The sequence below is a fragment of the Heloderma suspectum genome, chromosome 2, assembly GCF_057233095.1.
Source record: "Heloderma suspectum isolate Gila_16-S chromosome 2, 16-S_ref, whole genome shotgun sequence".
NCBI lineage: Eukaryota > Metazoa > Chordata > Lepidosauria > Squamata > Helodermatidae > Heloderma > Heloderma suspectum.
In genome coordinates, this window is record NC_139459.1 from 265,876,979 (window position 1) to 265,894,571 (window position 17,593).

Here is a 17,593-nt window from a genome sequence, read left to right on the forward strand (position 1 = left end):
GACAAGGTCAAACTATGCCTCTAATAACTAGGATGGACATGTGGCAACGTTATAAGCAAGCCAGTTTTAATATGCAAGTCAACAATGCTCCACAGAGCAACTGAACCAATTCTCATCAGTTGAGAAACTTAAAACCATTGTGCAAGAGATAGAAAAATTAAGGTTTTGAACACTACAAAACTCTTCAAGTTACTCAAAACAGCACTTCCCCAGGAGAATTCTCCTTCCCTTGCCCCTTTCTTTTCTAGAACCAGAACAGAAAATCTGAAATACGAAGGGTGCAACCCTAGCATATTTAGACAGAAGGAAGTCCAGCATTCCCCAGCCAGCCATACACCCTAAATAGATTTAGCCGATTTAATTTGGATCAGCTCATGATGGTATTGGATTCAATGCACGCCAACAGATGTTACAATGACCAACAGAAATATTAATTTTGAAGTTTATATTGTCCAGGAACATGACATTCAGTAACTTTTTTGTATAGGAGCCAGTGCAGTGCAGTGCTAGATTTTTATGTGGAACACTTCCACATCTATCTTCTGTTCAATATTGTTTAATCCACATTAAGTGCCATTTCATACATTACATGACAGCAAACCAAGATTTACCTCTGAGGAACAATTTGATAGGCAACTTCATCCAATCCCAGCTGGCTGATGACAGTACCTATGATATGATTTATGCCATAATACATATATTAGCCTTTAAGTTGCCACAACACTCTTTGTTGGTTTCCTGCAAGTCTATGGAAATACCTGGGAATAGGATAGCTGCGTTTCTGACCATGTGTATGCTAAGACTATTTCGCATATTTTAAGTGTACACCTAAAAGGCAAGCATGAAATAGTCCAAACTGTCATTCTAATCTACTCCAAAGCCAGCCTCCAAAGTGTTACAGCACTTTGATTTGCAATATTATAATTACTTAAATAAGGAAATATTAAAACCCACCTTGAACCCTGGTATTTGGTGTGAGGAGAGAAGGTTTAGGATAGTGTCTGTGAACATTAAAATATGCAGTTAACCAAATTTAACAATCCAGAGATGCAGCCTAGTTCACACAAAAAAGGAAGTGTAATAGAAAAAACTTACCTCCATTAATTGGCAAAGGTGCCAGAAGCAAGCCTTTGACAGATACTTTGGGAGAATCCTGTCCGTAGCGTCCACGCTCAAGTATTAGCAAAGTAGGTGTTGAACGATCAGGATTCAATACAGTCACGTTTATGAGAGCTGTATAATATGCTTGGTTGGTATTATCTGCACTAGCTAGGAGAGCATAACAGTTAAACAGGACCAAAATGGGCAGGGAGGATAAATAGTTCCAGTAAGGCAAAACCCACTTTAGGATCATTTTCAGCCCTAAAAAATATTATCTTCAAAAATTCTCCTGAATAAAATATTTATGTTTATTGTGTGCATAAATGCATGTTATTCCATACCAGTGTCAAAATGGGTTATAACCACAAAAAGAGACACTTCGGAAATTATGGATGCTTGGCCCTTTCTATCCATTCATTCACTTCAGACTGTTGAGAAAGCTTAAGATGATATGGGGGGTGGGGGGAGAGATAAATACTCTCAATTTAAAACGGTGGAAACAAATCAGAGCGAAGAAGCCGATATATTCTGAGCAACAGAAGCCAGACGACGGACAACAGCTTCTTTAAACGGGGGGGGGACACTCGTATCCAAATGCTTTCAGCAGCCGATGAACGTCAAGAAGCCAAGCAACCCTTCAGATTTCCGAAGGGGCTCTGCTTTGGGCCTGTCTGCCTGCTTCTCCTGGGGCTTCCTCTGAATTTCGGCCAAGAAGACGACGGAAGAAGAGGAAAGCGGAGAAGCGCAGCTGGTGGCGCCGGCCACTCTGGCGGGTCTTTATTTCTCCGGGGTCGGCCGAGAGGGGAAGGAGCCCCCGACAGTCCAATCGGAGGGAAATACTGAGCGAAGGAAGAGGGCGGCTATTCCGCGTCGCCGCTCTGCTCGAGACACACCAGCGGAGAGCCCAACGCCGCCGCCGCCGCCGCCAGGGCTGCCGGTGCCGCTGCGACTCGGAAGCCTCGCAGCCGGCGGTCACTCTCGGGCTGGCTGTCGGGTCCCGACGCGGAGCCCAACTTCGCGCGCAGCCTCCGCAGACCCTGCCCAGCCCCAGGCGAGCGACTGCGGCGGAGGCAGGAGCGGGAGCTCCATGGAGGCTGGCCCGGCCCGGCCCCGGCCGCTTCGTGGCCCCTCTCAGCCCGGCCGCGCGCCCAAAAGCTACGGGGCAACGCGCAGCGCCAGCGGCCCCACCCACCGAGCCAGCGCCAGCCTTTCCCTTCCCTTCCCTTCCTCTCGGTTCGAACAACGGCAGCCGCCAGCGCCCGAGCGGAACCTGATGGCGGGCCCACCAACTGCAACCTGCCGGCCAGGTTCTCGCGCCGAGTGCGCAGGCGCACTGCGCCAACACAATGCTCGCCCTCCCCCGCCGCCACGAGGAGGTGGGCGGGAGCTCGGGGGAAAGCCACACCCACCCTACCTCATTGAGGAGGGGAAGGGGCGTGGGTAAGAGCCGGGAAGGCCGAGAGCGCCGGCCAGCCGCGGGGCGTGGCTAGTTAAAAATAGTTGGCTGAGGCGGGGTTCGGAAAGAGAGGCGGCGGCGGCGGCCCCTGCGAGCAGGAGGGGGGGAGGGCAGCCGGCACAAGCGCTGCGAGTTCTGCGTTTCCGCTTTGCAACCTGGGCTCAACTGTAACATCGCCCCGCGCAACGAGGCAGGATTGATGCGCGCTCCCCCAACGCGGTCTCCGACACCGCCCTTCCCCAGCGTTGCCAGCCAATCGAAGCAGGGGATAATTCCTTCTGAACCAATGTGATGAGGCCCTCTTCTGAGAGTGGCAGGGCCGTCTGTCCGTCTCTCTTCCCCTCGTCCTCACCAAGTAGTTTCACTCGGTCGGTTTACTTCCTGCGTTCCGCTTCTAGTCATAGTCGTCTCTGGGGCTCTCTCAGGTTATTACGCTGCATTTTTCACACGTTTATATCTTTCGGCGTTAAATAATAAGACTGTTCGCTCTTTCCATGGTTAATGGGGGAATTCTCTTCTCTTTCAGCTAGAAATCGCCTCATAATTCCTGGAGTACGTTTATGTCGTCCCAGGTTCCGTGAAGTTCACACAATTCCTCCACCCACAGTGTATACTGAGGGCACCTTCTTGGCGCCTTTTTAATAGGCTAAGCTTCATATGATGACTTGCATTTCAATAGGGCTCTGAGGATTATATTCCTGTACCGTTTTAATTTTTTTAATGGGAATTCTGTTTAACATCGCAACCCTATTCTTGCTACTATTACTTTATTTTTATTATATTAGCCATTGCCCTCATGTGAGAAAAACAGGCCACATAGGAGATTCATGGAAAGGCTATTTCTCCATGTTGGCATTTTTACCTTCAGCCATTCCCGAGTTCATCTATAGCTTTTCCTAATTGCACTTTTCTGTTCTACTGTTCTTGTAACTTTTAAAGATGTATTTATTATTCTATATTGTTTTTATATTGGTCTTTATATTATATTTTACGTATTTTTATGTAAACTGCTTAGAGACCTTGGGATATCAAGCAGTATACAAGTAGTTTAAATAAAACGAACATAGTGCCTTCAGCTCTATCCTTCTGGACTTGGAGGGAAGAGCCTAGATGTGTCACCAACTGCCAGAAACCTGGAGAGATTTCCCCATCTGCACAAACATACATATCTCTAATTATGTTGTACCTTTGTGTGGATTTTAACTGTATCCTGGTTTGGGAGTCAATCTTGGCTGAAAAGCGGGATGTGAATAAATTCATCTCATGCAGTGCAGTGCTGTGTATTTTGCTTCAAAGGAATTCTCACTATATTCAGTTACCTAGGGAAACAACCCATTGACATTTACTTCTGAGTAAATGTGCATAGGATTGTGTTGAAACTCATTTTACCAAATATAAAATTAACATTAGGGCATGTGTAATAAACTAGCTGTTCCGTTTCTGATGGCTATTAGTTGTCTTCTTTGTAATTACCAGAGAATGGAGCATGCTTGACCCTACAATTATGAATACATTTATTTTACACAGAACCATGGGTTGGTTTTCATCTACATGCACACATGTGATACACACAAAAGACGCTGCTATTTGGATACTACAGGTGCACACTTTTTAAATGACACTACTAAAGATTAATCACCATCCCAGAAAAAAATGTTACACAAATCAAGATTTCAGAGATAGAAGTTCAGGGGCAGCACTAGAAATATCTATCATTGTATCTTTATATCTGTGGCTCATCCATGCTGCCAATAAAGTTTCTATCTCCTGTTAGCTGATCCACCCACCCCAAGGATGAAAGGTGGCTGGGATGTGAACAGTGCTATCAGCATGCTTTTCCATATGAGAGTGAGATAGGTTGGCCCATACATTTGCAGCACTGTCAGACATGGATGCACTGAAAGGAAAATCAGAAGGATGTGGAAAAGCCCACAGATTCGGTTGGAAAAAAACTTTGATCTGATATAGTATGTGGCCACTGACATACTCAATTTCCTTAACAATTCAAGCACTGCTGCTGCGAACATTCTTTGACAGAAGCTTACTTGATGCTTCTGAGGATCTAGGGGCTTCTCCACACAGAGGCTCTTTATCCTGCAATTTTACCAGGGCTTCTGTATCTGGATTCTGAGCAGGAATAAGATTGGCTCTTTACATGCACTTCCCTCCCCCACCACTGCTTTCCCCCCCTTTATCTGTGAGTTCTATATGTTTCATTTTACAGCCACTAGATGGCGCTGTGGTACAGCATCTATTATTGTTCAACTTCCTCTTTTCATGGAGAAACTCAACGCACTGTCATTTTAATGGCCCATTATCTCTAATCTTTAAAAAATGGAATAAAGGTCAGAAGACATGGGAGAGGCCCTGGAGGCTGACGACATCATGTAAAGGGCCCCAAAACTTCAATCAGTAACCAATCTCAATCACAGGATAAAAGGCCCATGTGGAGAAGCCCTAAGACTAGAGTATCCAGAGTGGTGTCCACAGACACCTCTTTTGGCACTTGCCAGGCTCCCTGCTCTCCTTATTTATATTTTATTTTAAAATATATTTTAAATTAAAATTTTTTTTTTAACTGGGAGGCTGGCACGCTGCAAAATGAAGTGCTGACCTCCAGTGCTATCTTTATTTCCAAGAATGCCCATGTGGACCCTAGAGGCATTCTTAGAAAATGAAAATGGCAGCCCAGCCACCCAGGGGAAAAAAAGGTAATTCAGGATGGTAGAGAGTGTCCTAGGGGGCTAGAGGGGCACAGAGTGAGGAGAGGTGTTTTGCCTGTAACGTGTGTTTGTTTTGCATTTCTTTTCCATGCAGATATACATAAGTGGCATACATAAAGATGTATGGAGTGGGTGGATGTTTTGCCTGTGTGTCTTTGTGCTTCTCTAAGCATTACCAGTTTGCTTTCTGTTAAATGGGTATTTTGTTGTGCTTTGTGGAGGCAAATATGTGATTTGGCATTTGGAGCTCAAACCTCATCTCTGCCTCATACTCAGGTTCTTGGTGAAGTTACTTGTCTCTGAGCCTCATCAGTTAGCCTTTGTAAAATGGGTGCTGAAGTAGAGAGCTGTGGGTTCAAAAGAGTGGTTTTGTGTTTTAGATCTCAAACTCCACCTCTGCTTTGTACTTAGGTTCTTGGGCAAGTTATTTTTTCTTTTTGTCTCACCAGTTTGCTTTGTGTGAAATGGGTGTTGTGTGAGCAACCATGCCCACCATGGCAGCCATCTTGTGAATGGGCAAGTTCCCCACATGGCAGCCATTTTGTGAGACTGCCCATAACACTCAAAATTCCAAATGTGCCCACCAACCCATAAAGATTGGGGATCCCTGATCTAAGATAACCATTTATGACCCTAAAAAGTAGGGCTTTGTCAATTATATTGAATAAATAGTTGGCTCTATTAACTGTTTTGTAATTTGGGGATTTATGCATCAGCATCTAAACATGGAGGTCCCTTTTCAAACTGAAGCCCTACATTTCTGTTTGCTACCAAGGAAATAAATTCATGTTGTACAGGAGGCATGGTTGAGAAGTTAATAATGGCTAAGTAAAGTGCTTTATCTTTTCTAAGTTGCACAGCAAGAATCAGAGTAGTATACTGAATACAGCAGAAATGTTCACTAGGAAACTAAGCTTCTAATCTCTGCTTAGCCATGATGCTCACTGGATGGCCTTCAGCAAACCACTAGATTTCAGATTAGTTTACCTGACAGGTAAATGTTTGTTCTGAGCTCGTTAGAGGGAGGTGCAGAATACACATAAATAATACCAACACATATACCAGTGTGTGAAGAGCCATCAGGTGTCTCAGTACAATCTCTCAGGTTTCCGGGGTTGCCCAGCAACAGTAACCACTCACAGGTAGGGCTAGGTAAACAGAAGGAAAGGGAATCAGGACAAGGCCTCTTTAAATGACTCAGACTCTGAGGGAGGAGGAGGAGGCAGGGCAGAAGCACAGGTTAAAAGTAAGAATGCTGGAACCATAAGGGGAGACAAAGGACAAAGCAGGAGTGAAGAAGCTCAGGAGGGGTGGCTAGAAAGAACATCAGGCAATGAACAAAGATCAGAATGTACAAAAAGGGGTAGCGGTGAGGGAAGGGGTCCAGCGAGCTTATTAGAAGGTCAAGGAGCTGAATCAGAGTACTGGCTTCTAGGAAGGGTAAAAGAGACCTTCCAAGTACAGATGGCAGCAAACAGGAAAGTACAAGACCAAGAGGACAAGAAAAGGCTTTGCCACCTCCACAGCAATCATCTTCACCCCACATCTATTTTCCTACAGCTTGCACCACTGCATAGACATTCATTCTGAGCCTGCAGCTGCTTGCCTGTGTTGCAGTGATGGCATCCAGCCTGGTCCTGCAACTACTTACCTGGTCTGTGGGCATGCTTTCTGATTCTACAGATACTTAGCCATATCACCCCATAACCATTCATCCTGGCCTTGCAGCTACTTACCAGTAGTGCTCTGGTTGCATTCCACCTTATTCTGCAGGTACTTACTTTGGACCCTAAGATGGGATTCTGTTCCTCCAACTACTAACTTGAATGATCCTGTGCTGTAACAAAGGGTTAATGAAGTCCAGGGTTACTGTATTTAAATTGTCCTATAGATCCTTCTGGTGGAAAACAAGGCCAGTGACATGTCCCTCCTGATAGAAGGGGCACCTCCTGCAACACAGTGGTAAAACTTACATAATTTTGCTCATACGTAATGTGAACATCATAGCCCCATGAACCTATCTGAGCCTTGAGATCAGCATCTGAGACTCTGCTCTTGGTCCTGTCATTAACTAAGATCTGATTGGCAAGGACTAGAAACAGGAACACCTCGGGGATAGTTCTGTGAAAACTTGCTATTCAGGGTGATTCACCAAGTCCCCCACTGCCCTGGTTTTTCAAGGTGCTTGGAAGAGCTTCCTGTTTTGGAAGGCCTTTTGACTCTTGTTTTATTGGATCCCTATTTTAAATGGCAGTTTTCATTGTATTTGCTATATTGAAGTGTTGTTTTAATTGTATTTATACCAGTTTAATAGTGTAAGCTGCTTTGTGAAGGTTCTTTGAAAAAGCAGGGTATAAGTAGCCAAATAAATAACAATAAATAAAACTAAAATACATGAAACCATCCTAAATCATAATTTCTGTTCTTATAAAAACAGAAACAATCTAAAAGAGAACTCAGAAGCAAGCAACCTTCCAGCTCTTCTCATGACAGAAGTGACATAAATATGACAGCTTAAATACACCTTTTGAGAGTTTGTTGAATAATATATCTGAGTTTTGGAGGAAATAATTGTCTGGCCATTCTGCAGAGATACATTCTTCCTAGTTAGCAACAATGATAGTAGCAATGGAAAGCTCCACGTTGACAGCAATGATTAGCATTAAATAACCCGGTGAAATGTATCCTTTTTGAGTAGCTGATGTAGCTGCTATGATATATTAGTTCACCAGAGTGCGAAATGTAGAAGAAAGTAATATTGTACTGGTTTTATTTTCCTTTAACAAAGGCCAAATTTCTCTCCTTGCATGTGGCTTTCAACAAATGCAGTGTGTACTTGTAAGAGCAGGCTTTGACCTGCAGAGCCCACCAAAGGCAGGTAACTTGTGGAATCCTTCCGTAAAATCCTCAGATGTCATTTATGAAAAGCTCTATAGAAATGTCAATACAATACAGGAAATGTTTTTGAAGCAGTAGCTGAATGTTCTGCTTTTACATCACATTTCCCCCCCTCTCCTGCTTGGGAAATGCTGGGTGATGAACCACAATGATTCCACTAATGGCCTCTAAGCATTTTGGAAAAGTCTTCATCTTCTACCCAAGGGACTATGCGGCAACAAAAACGACAAATGTACACATTTCACTAGTGTCCTTCACAGGAAATATTTACTGCTGTGTCTCACCATGCCTGGAATAGGGACAGGTGCTTACTTATATGGGCAGATGGCTTGACAGTGTTTAAGACAAATGTATTCCACAGCCTTACTAATTCACAGGAAAGCCCATCCAGCCCTACACTGGCTTTTACTTGAAGCTACAAGAGAAGAGTACAGAGCAATAATACAGTGCTTTATGTTCTCGTCAATGAGGCGCAATGTAGGTGTTAACTTATCCCTAAGATTCACCTGTGTGACTGTCCATGTTCCAGCTGAAATGTCTAGCAGGGCTTGCTAGGTGGGTTCTTCTGACTGCATAGAAAGTTTCCCCATCAGTTACATAATAAGCTGCCATATACCAGGGAAAAGTATTTGTCCATCTAGCCCTGGGGTGGTCCATCTGTGGTCTTCCAGATGGCAACTGCCATTCATCCCTGACCATTGGCCATGCTGGCTGGAGCTGATGGGAGCTGGAGTCCAGCAACATCTGGACAGCAGCAGGTAGACCACCTCTGATCTAATCCAATTGTCTACTCTGACTGCCAATAGTTCTCCAAGGTCTTTTCGATGACCTGTTAGCTGATCCACCCACCCCAAATTTGGATATGCGAGTGATTGAACCCAGGATCTTCTATATTCAAAACATGTGTTCTACTACTGAGCTATAGTCCCTTGCCTAAACTGTTCCAGATGTTAGAAGATGGAGATGGCGGAAAGGCATCAAAGCAGGCACATCTAGAGTACTTTTGATATCTGGAACCAGTTCTGTTCATAACACACAGTTTGATTCTACTCTTCTTTACCGTTTATGGGCAGTCATCCACAATGTACATGAGATCTCTTCAGCCACTCTTCTGGCTTTGCACTATCTTTACACGGACTGTGTCAACATATACAAGTTGCAAAACTACAGCCCAGATGGGAAAATGACACATAGTCTCTATGTCTCAGACACCAGAAACAAAGTGCCAGTGATGCAGAAAATGCCTTCTTGCTCCTCCATGGTTGCCTTGAATTTAGTCATGTGAATACACTGCTGTGGAGAAATTTCACAGTTGTTCTGCAGTGAATAATATCTCCTGATCAAGTGCAGGTTTATTGACAGCTTAGCTGTACAGTAAACTCACACCATTTCAGTAGCATTGACAGGATTCACTTCACTGCAATAGTAAGTAAAAAGCAAAGAGGAAAAGATTGGTAAGCATGTCACTTTGCTAAATGTGTAAATAAATGTCCATGATATTGCCTTGTATCCAGGATATAAGCAGTATAATACTAGAGCTAAAATCAGTTCAGCCAAAAACTGCCTGCCTATCTCCATATGCAAATTCCTCTGTATGCACAATTTATTAAATCTGTCTGTAACATCTGCAGCAGAGGCAGACATATAGCCTATAAATATCTAGAGGATGTAATGAAGATCGTAACAGTCCATATTAGAGACTTTTCACTGTATTTGGTTCACTAGGATGTTCTGCTGGGTTACAGCTAATGTTAACATTTTTGGAAGGTAAAGATGTTTAAGATTGTTCCATGCTCTGTTTTTCCTTGAGCAGTGGGATGTTGTGGGGCAGTATTCTACAGAGCAGAGACATATGGTCAGGGCTAGTGTCACAGATAGTCATGGCTGGGCACCTGCCAAGGTCCCACACCCCACAAGGTCCCACTGACAAGAGTCCCCTGGAGCTGCTGCTCCTCTTCATCACTGCAATCTGCTTGTTCACCTGCCTCTTGCTCTGGCCCAGACAATGGTGGTGGTGGTGGTGAGTGATAGGTGCCACTACCTGCTTGCTCACTGGCTCTCTACCTGTCAAGCAAACAAGTGGTAGCAATGATGAGAAAGAGGATGAGTAGCAAAAGCAGCTGCTGACAATGCTGGTGAGAAGGTAAATGCACTGAGGGAGGGAGCCTATTGAGGGTGTCTTGCCCAAAGGTCCTCAAAAACCTTGAGCCAGCACTGTTTATTTACAACTGTACAACTTCAGCAAGCAGTAAGCAAGCAAGCACATGGATGCATGCCTGCATGCATACAATACCAGGCCCCAGAAGACAGCATCAGCCCAGCACCACACAATCCTAAAAACCAGCTCTGCAGATGGAGGTCTTTTAGCAATTTAGCCAATTCCAAACTCAATTATGTGCATCTGCCCCTTCCTCAATAAATAATAATAATAATAGAAATTAACAATTTGCTGCCATTTCATGACACTCAAAATCAAGGCAGATCTGCCTAATGGTAAGTTTTAATTACATCACTTTAATTGGCTAATCGAACTAGTCCTTAGTCAGGAAATAAAACACACAAATCAGTGGCAGAACCATTGACAGAACAAAAGAAGCCGACTATTGACCCCTTTTACCTTTTAATTAAAGGGTCAATAGTTTAATTAAAGGGTAGAATGGGTCAATAGTTTAATTCTTCGACCCTCCCTCTCTATTATTTACTCTTAGACCACCATTTCATTCTAGAGAAGGCAGATTCCAATCTCTTGCATCCAGTTTCTTATGTCTTATTCCACCTGCCTCTCCCCTTTTCCCCATGTACAGCTTTTATTTCCATTAAGACCTTGTCATCCACAAATCTGTCTGCCGGCATTTATACTTAATCATCTTTTCTCAAGCCTGCATGAGCTCAGATTCTGTGTGCCTCATCCTTGGTATCATTTTCACTAGTGGAACATGAGTGCACCAAAATGCCCTGATATCAGGATGCTAGCAGATTTGGCACAAGTAAAAATGACTGTGTAATATTTTATCTACTACAAACAGTATAAACCCTTCACTCTTTTTAGAGATCTGCTCAATGGACAAATATTGATGATGGACCAGAAAACTTATTTCTCGATGCCAAGGGTGAAGAGCAAATGAGATCTATGGTGTTATAACGTTGGTTCATACATATCCAAGCTGAGAATACAGGAAATGCAAAAGAAGAAAACAACTGCCTTTAGTTCCTGCCTCATCTTGAGCCATGGGTAGCTGAAATATTTTCAAAACACTGAAAATCTAAAATAGCTTTACAAATTCTGTTTGACTCACAAAACCCCATATCTGACACTTGCTGATCAGCAATAGCGTGCTGTGTCTCAGAAGCTACCTTGGTGTAGCTGCTAAACAGATGGTTGGTACTGCCAGCTTTGATACCACTGCTTACCTGTTCGAAGGAGAAATGGGCAGGGGTGTGTGTGTTGGATTGAGTTCTCCAACCCCAACCTAATAAAAATTGCAGTGCAACAGGTCCAGCAATAAGAATAATGTATGCAACCTTGAGTACTGGATGGGGGGATCCAACAACAGGTCTCATACCACCCTTTTGCATGTGCAAGAGACGCAGCCCAGAAGTAGATGACTCGCCTACCACCTCTATTGGATTGGAGTGACTACATTTAGGTTGTGTGTGTGTGTGTTTGCATTTTCACCTAAGTGTGTTGAAAAATATTTACTTCTCTGTATTTTTATTTTATTTACTTAGTTCATTTCTATACCACCCAATAGCTGAAGCTCTCTGGGCAGTTCACAAAAAAACAAGAATGGACATGTTCCAGGCAAGGCCATGCCCTTTGAAATCTCATTTATTTAAACTGGATGGAGTTAAACACGCAAGTTAAGTCATGAAAGTTTATTGTGCAGCAGATGTAGGTCTAGTAAAATACAACTGATTCATGAGTTCCAGAAACACTTGCTGATTGTAAACTGATCACCAATCCTATACATATCTACTCAGAATTAAGCCCCATTCAGTTCAATAAGTTTACTCCTAGGTAAGTATAGGATTTCAGCGTAAAGCAATCTTTTGTCATACATGTAAGATCAAACCCTTCTACTCTTAATGAATGTGGGATAGCCACTGCCCAATTATTTTATGTTTAAAGTTACTAAATGGATTAGAAGAGAGAATCCCACTATTCCTAATGAGCTTTGAAAGGACAGGGAGCATCCATGCAATTACTACTCTTTAACTGGTCTGACTGGATGTATGAAAAGCTGGTTAAAATGTGTTGGGACTTCCGGTCAGAGCCAGCATTCCACGGAGCCTCCACAGGACGCTATCTCAAAACAGCTTTTAAAAGGTTAGAAAACCTTTTAATCTTCCCCTGGATTGAAAAGGGGAGGCAAGAGCAGCATCCGGATGAAGTCTTGGAAGAGTAGCACCCTTTGCGAAGTAGCAGGGGGGCTGGGCTCCGGGGCTAGCCTGCCAGAGCTTAATCATCACTCAGCTTAATCATTTTGAAACTCCTATCTAATTAGGAGAAATAAGGGCTGACATGCTCCAATGTACTTTATGGATTAAGAAAAACCAACGATATTTGAGGACCCGCAAGATGTTTAAAGGATGGCTACATCAAGGAGGAAATTTATAAACATGTTTTGTCAGCTGGCTATATTTTGTCTGTGAGACCCAGGCTAGGCCAGAGATAATTGCTCGTATATATTCGTCTTTTCTCTCTCATTTTTTTTCTTTTCCTTTTAAATCCTTTCTCTTTAAATGGGTATGATATACTGTACTTAAATTTACTGTTTGAGGGTATATAGAAATGTGCACACTCATTTATATATCTAGTACAAAATATATTAGTGATTGTTGTAAGGTTGATTTTAAGCTTTATTACTGTACAACAATATAAAATGTATTAGTGACTTATTATTTATCCTAATTTCCTTTCTTTTTAATTATTATTACTATCATTATTATGAGACTGGTTAGTAATATTTCAGGCTGGTTAAATTGTTAAGCTCTACTATTATATGTTAACTGAAGGGCAATATATGGTTATTGGAAATGAATTGTAGGCCTGCTTCCTTGCTTTAAGACTGATGATATGATATTGAAATGTAAGGTTGATTATCTGTGCTGTACTGAATTGTAATATTGCCAGTGTTATAGGTATAATTTTTAAGTAGAATGGGATTTGAACTTTGTGTGTAATGCAGTTTAAATTTAATCCTTTTAACTAACTTTTTATATTTTTTCATTTTCTTTCTTGCTTTCTTCTTCCTTCTCCTTCTGTTTCCTTTTTTTTCTCTTTTTCGTTATTGCTGTGTCCTCATAAGAATACTGTATTGTTGGGAAACTGTAGATACTGATTAGGTTGTACTGTTTATTTTATTTATAAAGATAATAGAATAAAAAGTATTTTCAAAAAGCTGGTTAAAATGTGTTAAGAGTCCATAATACACATTAAGTATGAATCTGAGTTTTCCACCCATTCAGAATTTGTTTAGATCCTCTGATGTGCAGGAAGTTACAAGAATCATTTAGTGGCTTTAAATTTTTTTCTTTGTCAGAATCTATCAAGTTTTTTCCTTGACTTTCTTACAGGTCCCAGGTGAACAAGTTCCTGCTATTTTCTCTAACAGCTAATTTCCTCCACTCCCAATGCAAGAAACCTACATTTCATAATGACCTATTTTGTTAGTACAGCTGAAACACTTACATGCTTGCTGTCCTTGCTATCTGCACTATATGCTCTACACCAGCAACTTCCAAAATGCATCGGTCACATCAGCCACTGACAATCACGTGAAAGGCAATACTGAAGTTGCAGTATAATTTAATCTGCAACCCTACATACACTTACCTGGGAGTAAGTCCCATTGAATTCAATGGGGCTTACTTTTGAGGAGCCTCTCACAATGCCTAGGACTGCATTGAGAGAGAATCCTCAGCAAAACCATTCCTGCTTCCTTTTTGTAGAGTCTAGGTTGAGTTGAACTTGTACTTCAAGATGTAAAAATGGATGTCCAAAGCAGAGGTTAACACCCTGTAAATAACTCATCCTCTGCCCTAAGGTGAATTTGGAGCCTGAAAAACTATTTTTGATTCTTACCAGCCAACTTCAATAATACTAGAAGTATTTTTTTCATCCAGAGAAAAGTTCATAGATCTTAGCTGAATAAGGAAAAATTATAGGACTCCAATCAGAAAAGTATTATTTCAGAAAGTATAAAGCAACCAGAGCAGAACACACAGCAGCTTTGTTATTCAAAGAGGTGTTGGGGGAACTCTGAACTGTGTGTGGGGACTGGTTCCTGGCATATCCAACTGGAAAGAAAAGCAGCCTAAACATTTCAGCTACTTTTGTCTAAATAACATCTTCCCTGTTATGTGTTTTATAGATAATATATTGATATTAACTTGCTTTACTGAATTTTGTTTTGAAATTCTATGTCAAAGCACAGTTCTGTACAATGCAAAAGTTTGCTTCCAGTATTTTAAACATTAGTCAGTCCAGTAAAGGTCATCTTCTAACTTGGTCAATGAGTGTTGTAAAAAGGAAGAGGCTACAGCAATTATATTGGAATCACTTTTTCGGAGGTTTCAGCTCATTGTACTGCTGTAATTTTTAAAGGTCTGTCTATATGTTTGTGCTATTTGAGATTTGGAGATTAATTAAGATTAGACATTTGTCCATACAAAGCACAAAGTGATTCTCAGAGTACCTCAAATCTATGGCACACACAGGAATGTTACCCAGGCTTTTAATGGCCCAACAACATGAAACCCACTGAGTGAAAAGCTACAAAGGGAGTGAAGCTGTATCTCGTAGAAGAAACTGAGGCAGTGTCTGAGAAATAGCATCAACTCAGGAATTGGCTACATATCAGAGAAGCAAACAACTCACAGGCCACTTGCACAGTGCGCAAACGATTTGTATAATTTACACTAAAGACAGATGTGATCCCTAATGTAATCATGGGGTGGGGGTTGCCTTAAGGAAAAGTAGCAGTTTTGGTTGTCCTGTGCCATCTCATTCCTCCATAAAAAGATATATTCTTGCAGAATGACTCAGTCTGTCAACACAACCAGGATTTCAGAATCAATCTCATAAAAGCATGGGGGAGAACAGGAAAATGAAAGACTACCCTTGCATCTAGAAGATCGCATACACTTAAAAGTACACATTTAAACAATGGTATATCGTAAGAAGTAAAAATGAATGTTATATTTTGCATTTCATCAGTATTTGCTTTTACCTCCACCCTGAATTTTCCCAGTTCTTTCTGTAACTCAGTTATTTTCAATGATACAATAATCGTGCTTAAGTTGCTAGTGTCGCAAAATAGAGACAAGCAAAACTGAGAACCAGGGCAGCCCTCTCTTTTGGAGGCAGTGAATATGCACATTCTGTGGGTGTCCTGAATTACACATTTAGCAAGATGTGGTGTCATTCAAAGAGCACTGTAAAGGGGGTGCAGCAACCATCTAACCAATCAGATAACACCAGGGGAGGTAACAGACAAGAAATAACGGCTTAGTATCCCTAGGCAGGCAAAGTGAAATTTAAATGCAGGTGTTGCTCAGAACAAGATGAACCAGCAACTACCAACCCAATGCTGTAGTCCATTTAACAGGGGTTCTTCAGTGTAGTTTATCAGGCGTTCTTTAATGAGAAAATTAGTAACGGTGGACAAGCTTCCATGAATCACGGTTTGCCCGCCACTGCCTGTCTCCCCCAACAATGCACACATACAGGAGAGTGTTTGGGTGTGTTCATGACCATATCCCCAGGCCACAATGAGGCAACACTGAGGGCCAACAGTCCTGGCCAGGGCCAAGTATGAACCATGTGCCTTAAAACATGCCTTAGAATTTTCTGCAGTGCAATTGGGCTCTATAGCAGAAGTACAGGAGTTTCTTGGCAAATATTTTATCTATTTGTTCAGACATTCCTAACCCTCGTGATAGGTTCTCATTACATATTTACAGAATTTAAAAACACAACTAAGGCTGCAATTGTATACACACTTACCTGGGAGTAAGTCCCATTGTACCCAATAGGGCTTACTTCTGAGTAGGCATGCATAGGATTGCACTGTAAGGCAAACAGTAACATACTATCAAAATGAGTTTCTGTGGAAAGAGTTCCTCAAAGGTAGAAAGTTTGAAAACCACAACAGGTAAAAAAGCTAAGTGAAGTAGCAGATCAGATAAACAGATTATCCACACTGGGGAGTTCCCAAATAATTGCACTGGGGTTTGTTTATTTATTTACAGCATTTTTACCCTCCTCTTCAGCCGAAAAAGGCACCCAGAGTGGCTTACTGAGACTAATATTAAGACAGCCCCTGCCCTCAGGCTTACAATCTAAAAGAAAGGACACGAAGGAAAAGGGATTGGGAGGGAGGAGGGGAACTATTATGCAATTATTTGGGAACTCCCTAATGTGGATGATCGGTTAATCTGACCTGCTCACCACAGTGAGCTGCTTTATGATTTCTTGCTGTTCAGGAAAGGGCTGCTGTTATCTCATCCCACAACAGGGAAGAACTGACCATATTCTCAGTTCTGAGCCACTTTGGTAGCTGACCTAGGATGAGCAAAATGTCTCGCTATACTCTCTGTGATATCAATAATTGGTTATTTTTAAAAACCTGTACACATTTATTGGTGTATTTATGATACTGCATTCATTGAATGGGATTTGTGAAATTATATCTTTATCTGTAGCATGAGCAAGACCTTTTACCCTTATATCTTTTTTAAAAAATCTTCTTACAGAACTTGCCACTATGTTGGTATATATTTTTCAAAAGCTTTTTTTTAACAACAGAAGCTATACAAAATTCAGTAGAATTAGCATGGGTAAACAAGGGCACAAGAAAGAAAAGATGGGAATTAAAAAGTGATTTTAAGGAAGTGGAAGTACTTCTGCTGGTTTAATATTGGAAAACATGAGAACAAAAATGGAAGTGGATTCTGGGTTTCAACTAGTGAGTGTGGCTTCTTCAAACATTAGCATTAAGGGCACAATCCTATGCATGATTAGACAGCGAAAGTCCCAGAACTCTCAGCCAGCCACACCAGCTGGGGAATAATGGGATTTGTAGAACTTTTTGCTGTCTAGATTGCGCCCTAAGGGATGCTTTCCATGTGACATCCTGCACACTGTGTAGCAGCCTTCAAATTACTTAATCCTGAGTACATTCCCATTAAATTTATTTATTTATTGCATTTATACCCCACCTTTTTTCCTCTTGCAAGGAACCCAAGGTGGCTTACATTATCCTCCTCCTCTCCATTTTATCCTCACAACAACAACCCTGTGAGGTAGGTTGGGCTGAGAGTCTGTGAGTGGCCCAAAGTCACCCAGTGAGCTTCCATGGCCGAGTGGGGACTAGAAACCGGATCTCCCAGCTCGAAGCCAATGACTTCTACT

The 17,593-nt window shown here is 42.0% G+C and overlaps 1 protein-coding gene across 1 annotated transcript in view; it reads right to left on the reverse strand.

Annotated features, from left to right (window-relative positions):
• Positions 1-2,425, reverse strand: part of RNF130 (ring finger protein 130) — a 49,743-nt gene extending 47,318 nt beyond the window's left edge. Inside the window, exon 1 of the mRNA XM_084839142.1 lies at positions 1,096-2,425. Within this exon, the coding sequence (XP_084695268.1) occupies positions 1,096-1,354 (259 nt within the window). The 5' untranslated portion in view covers positions 1,355-2,425. The remainder of the gene's footprint in view (positions 1-1,095) is intronic.
• Between the last annotated feature and the right edge of the window lie 15,168 nt (positions 2,426-17,593).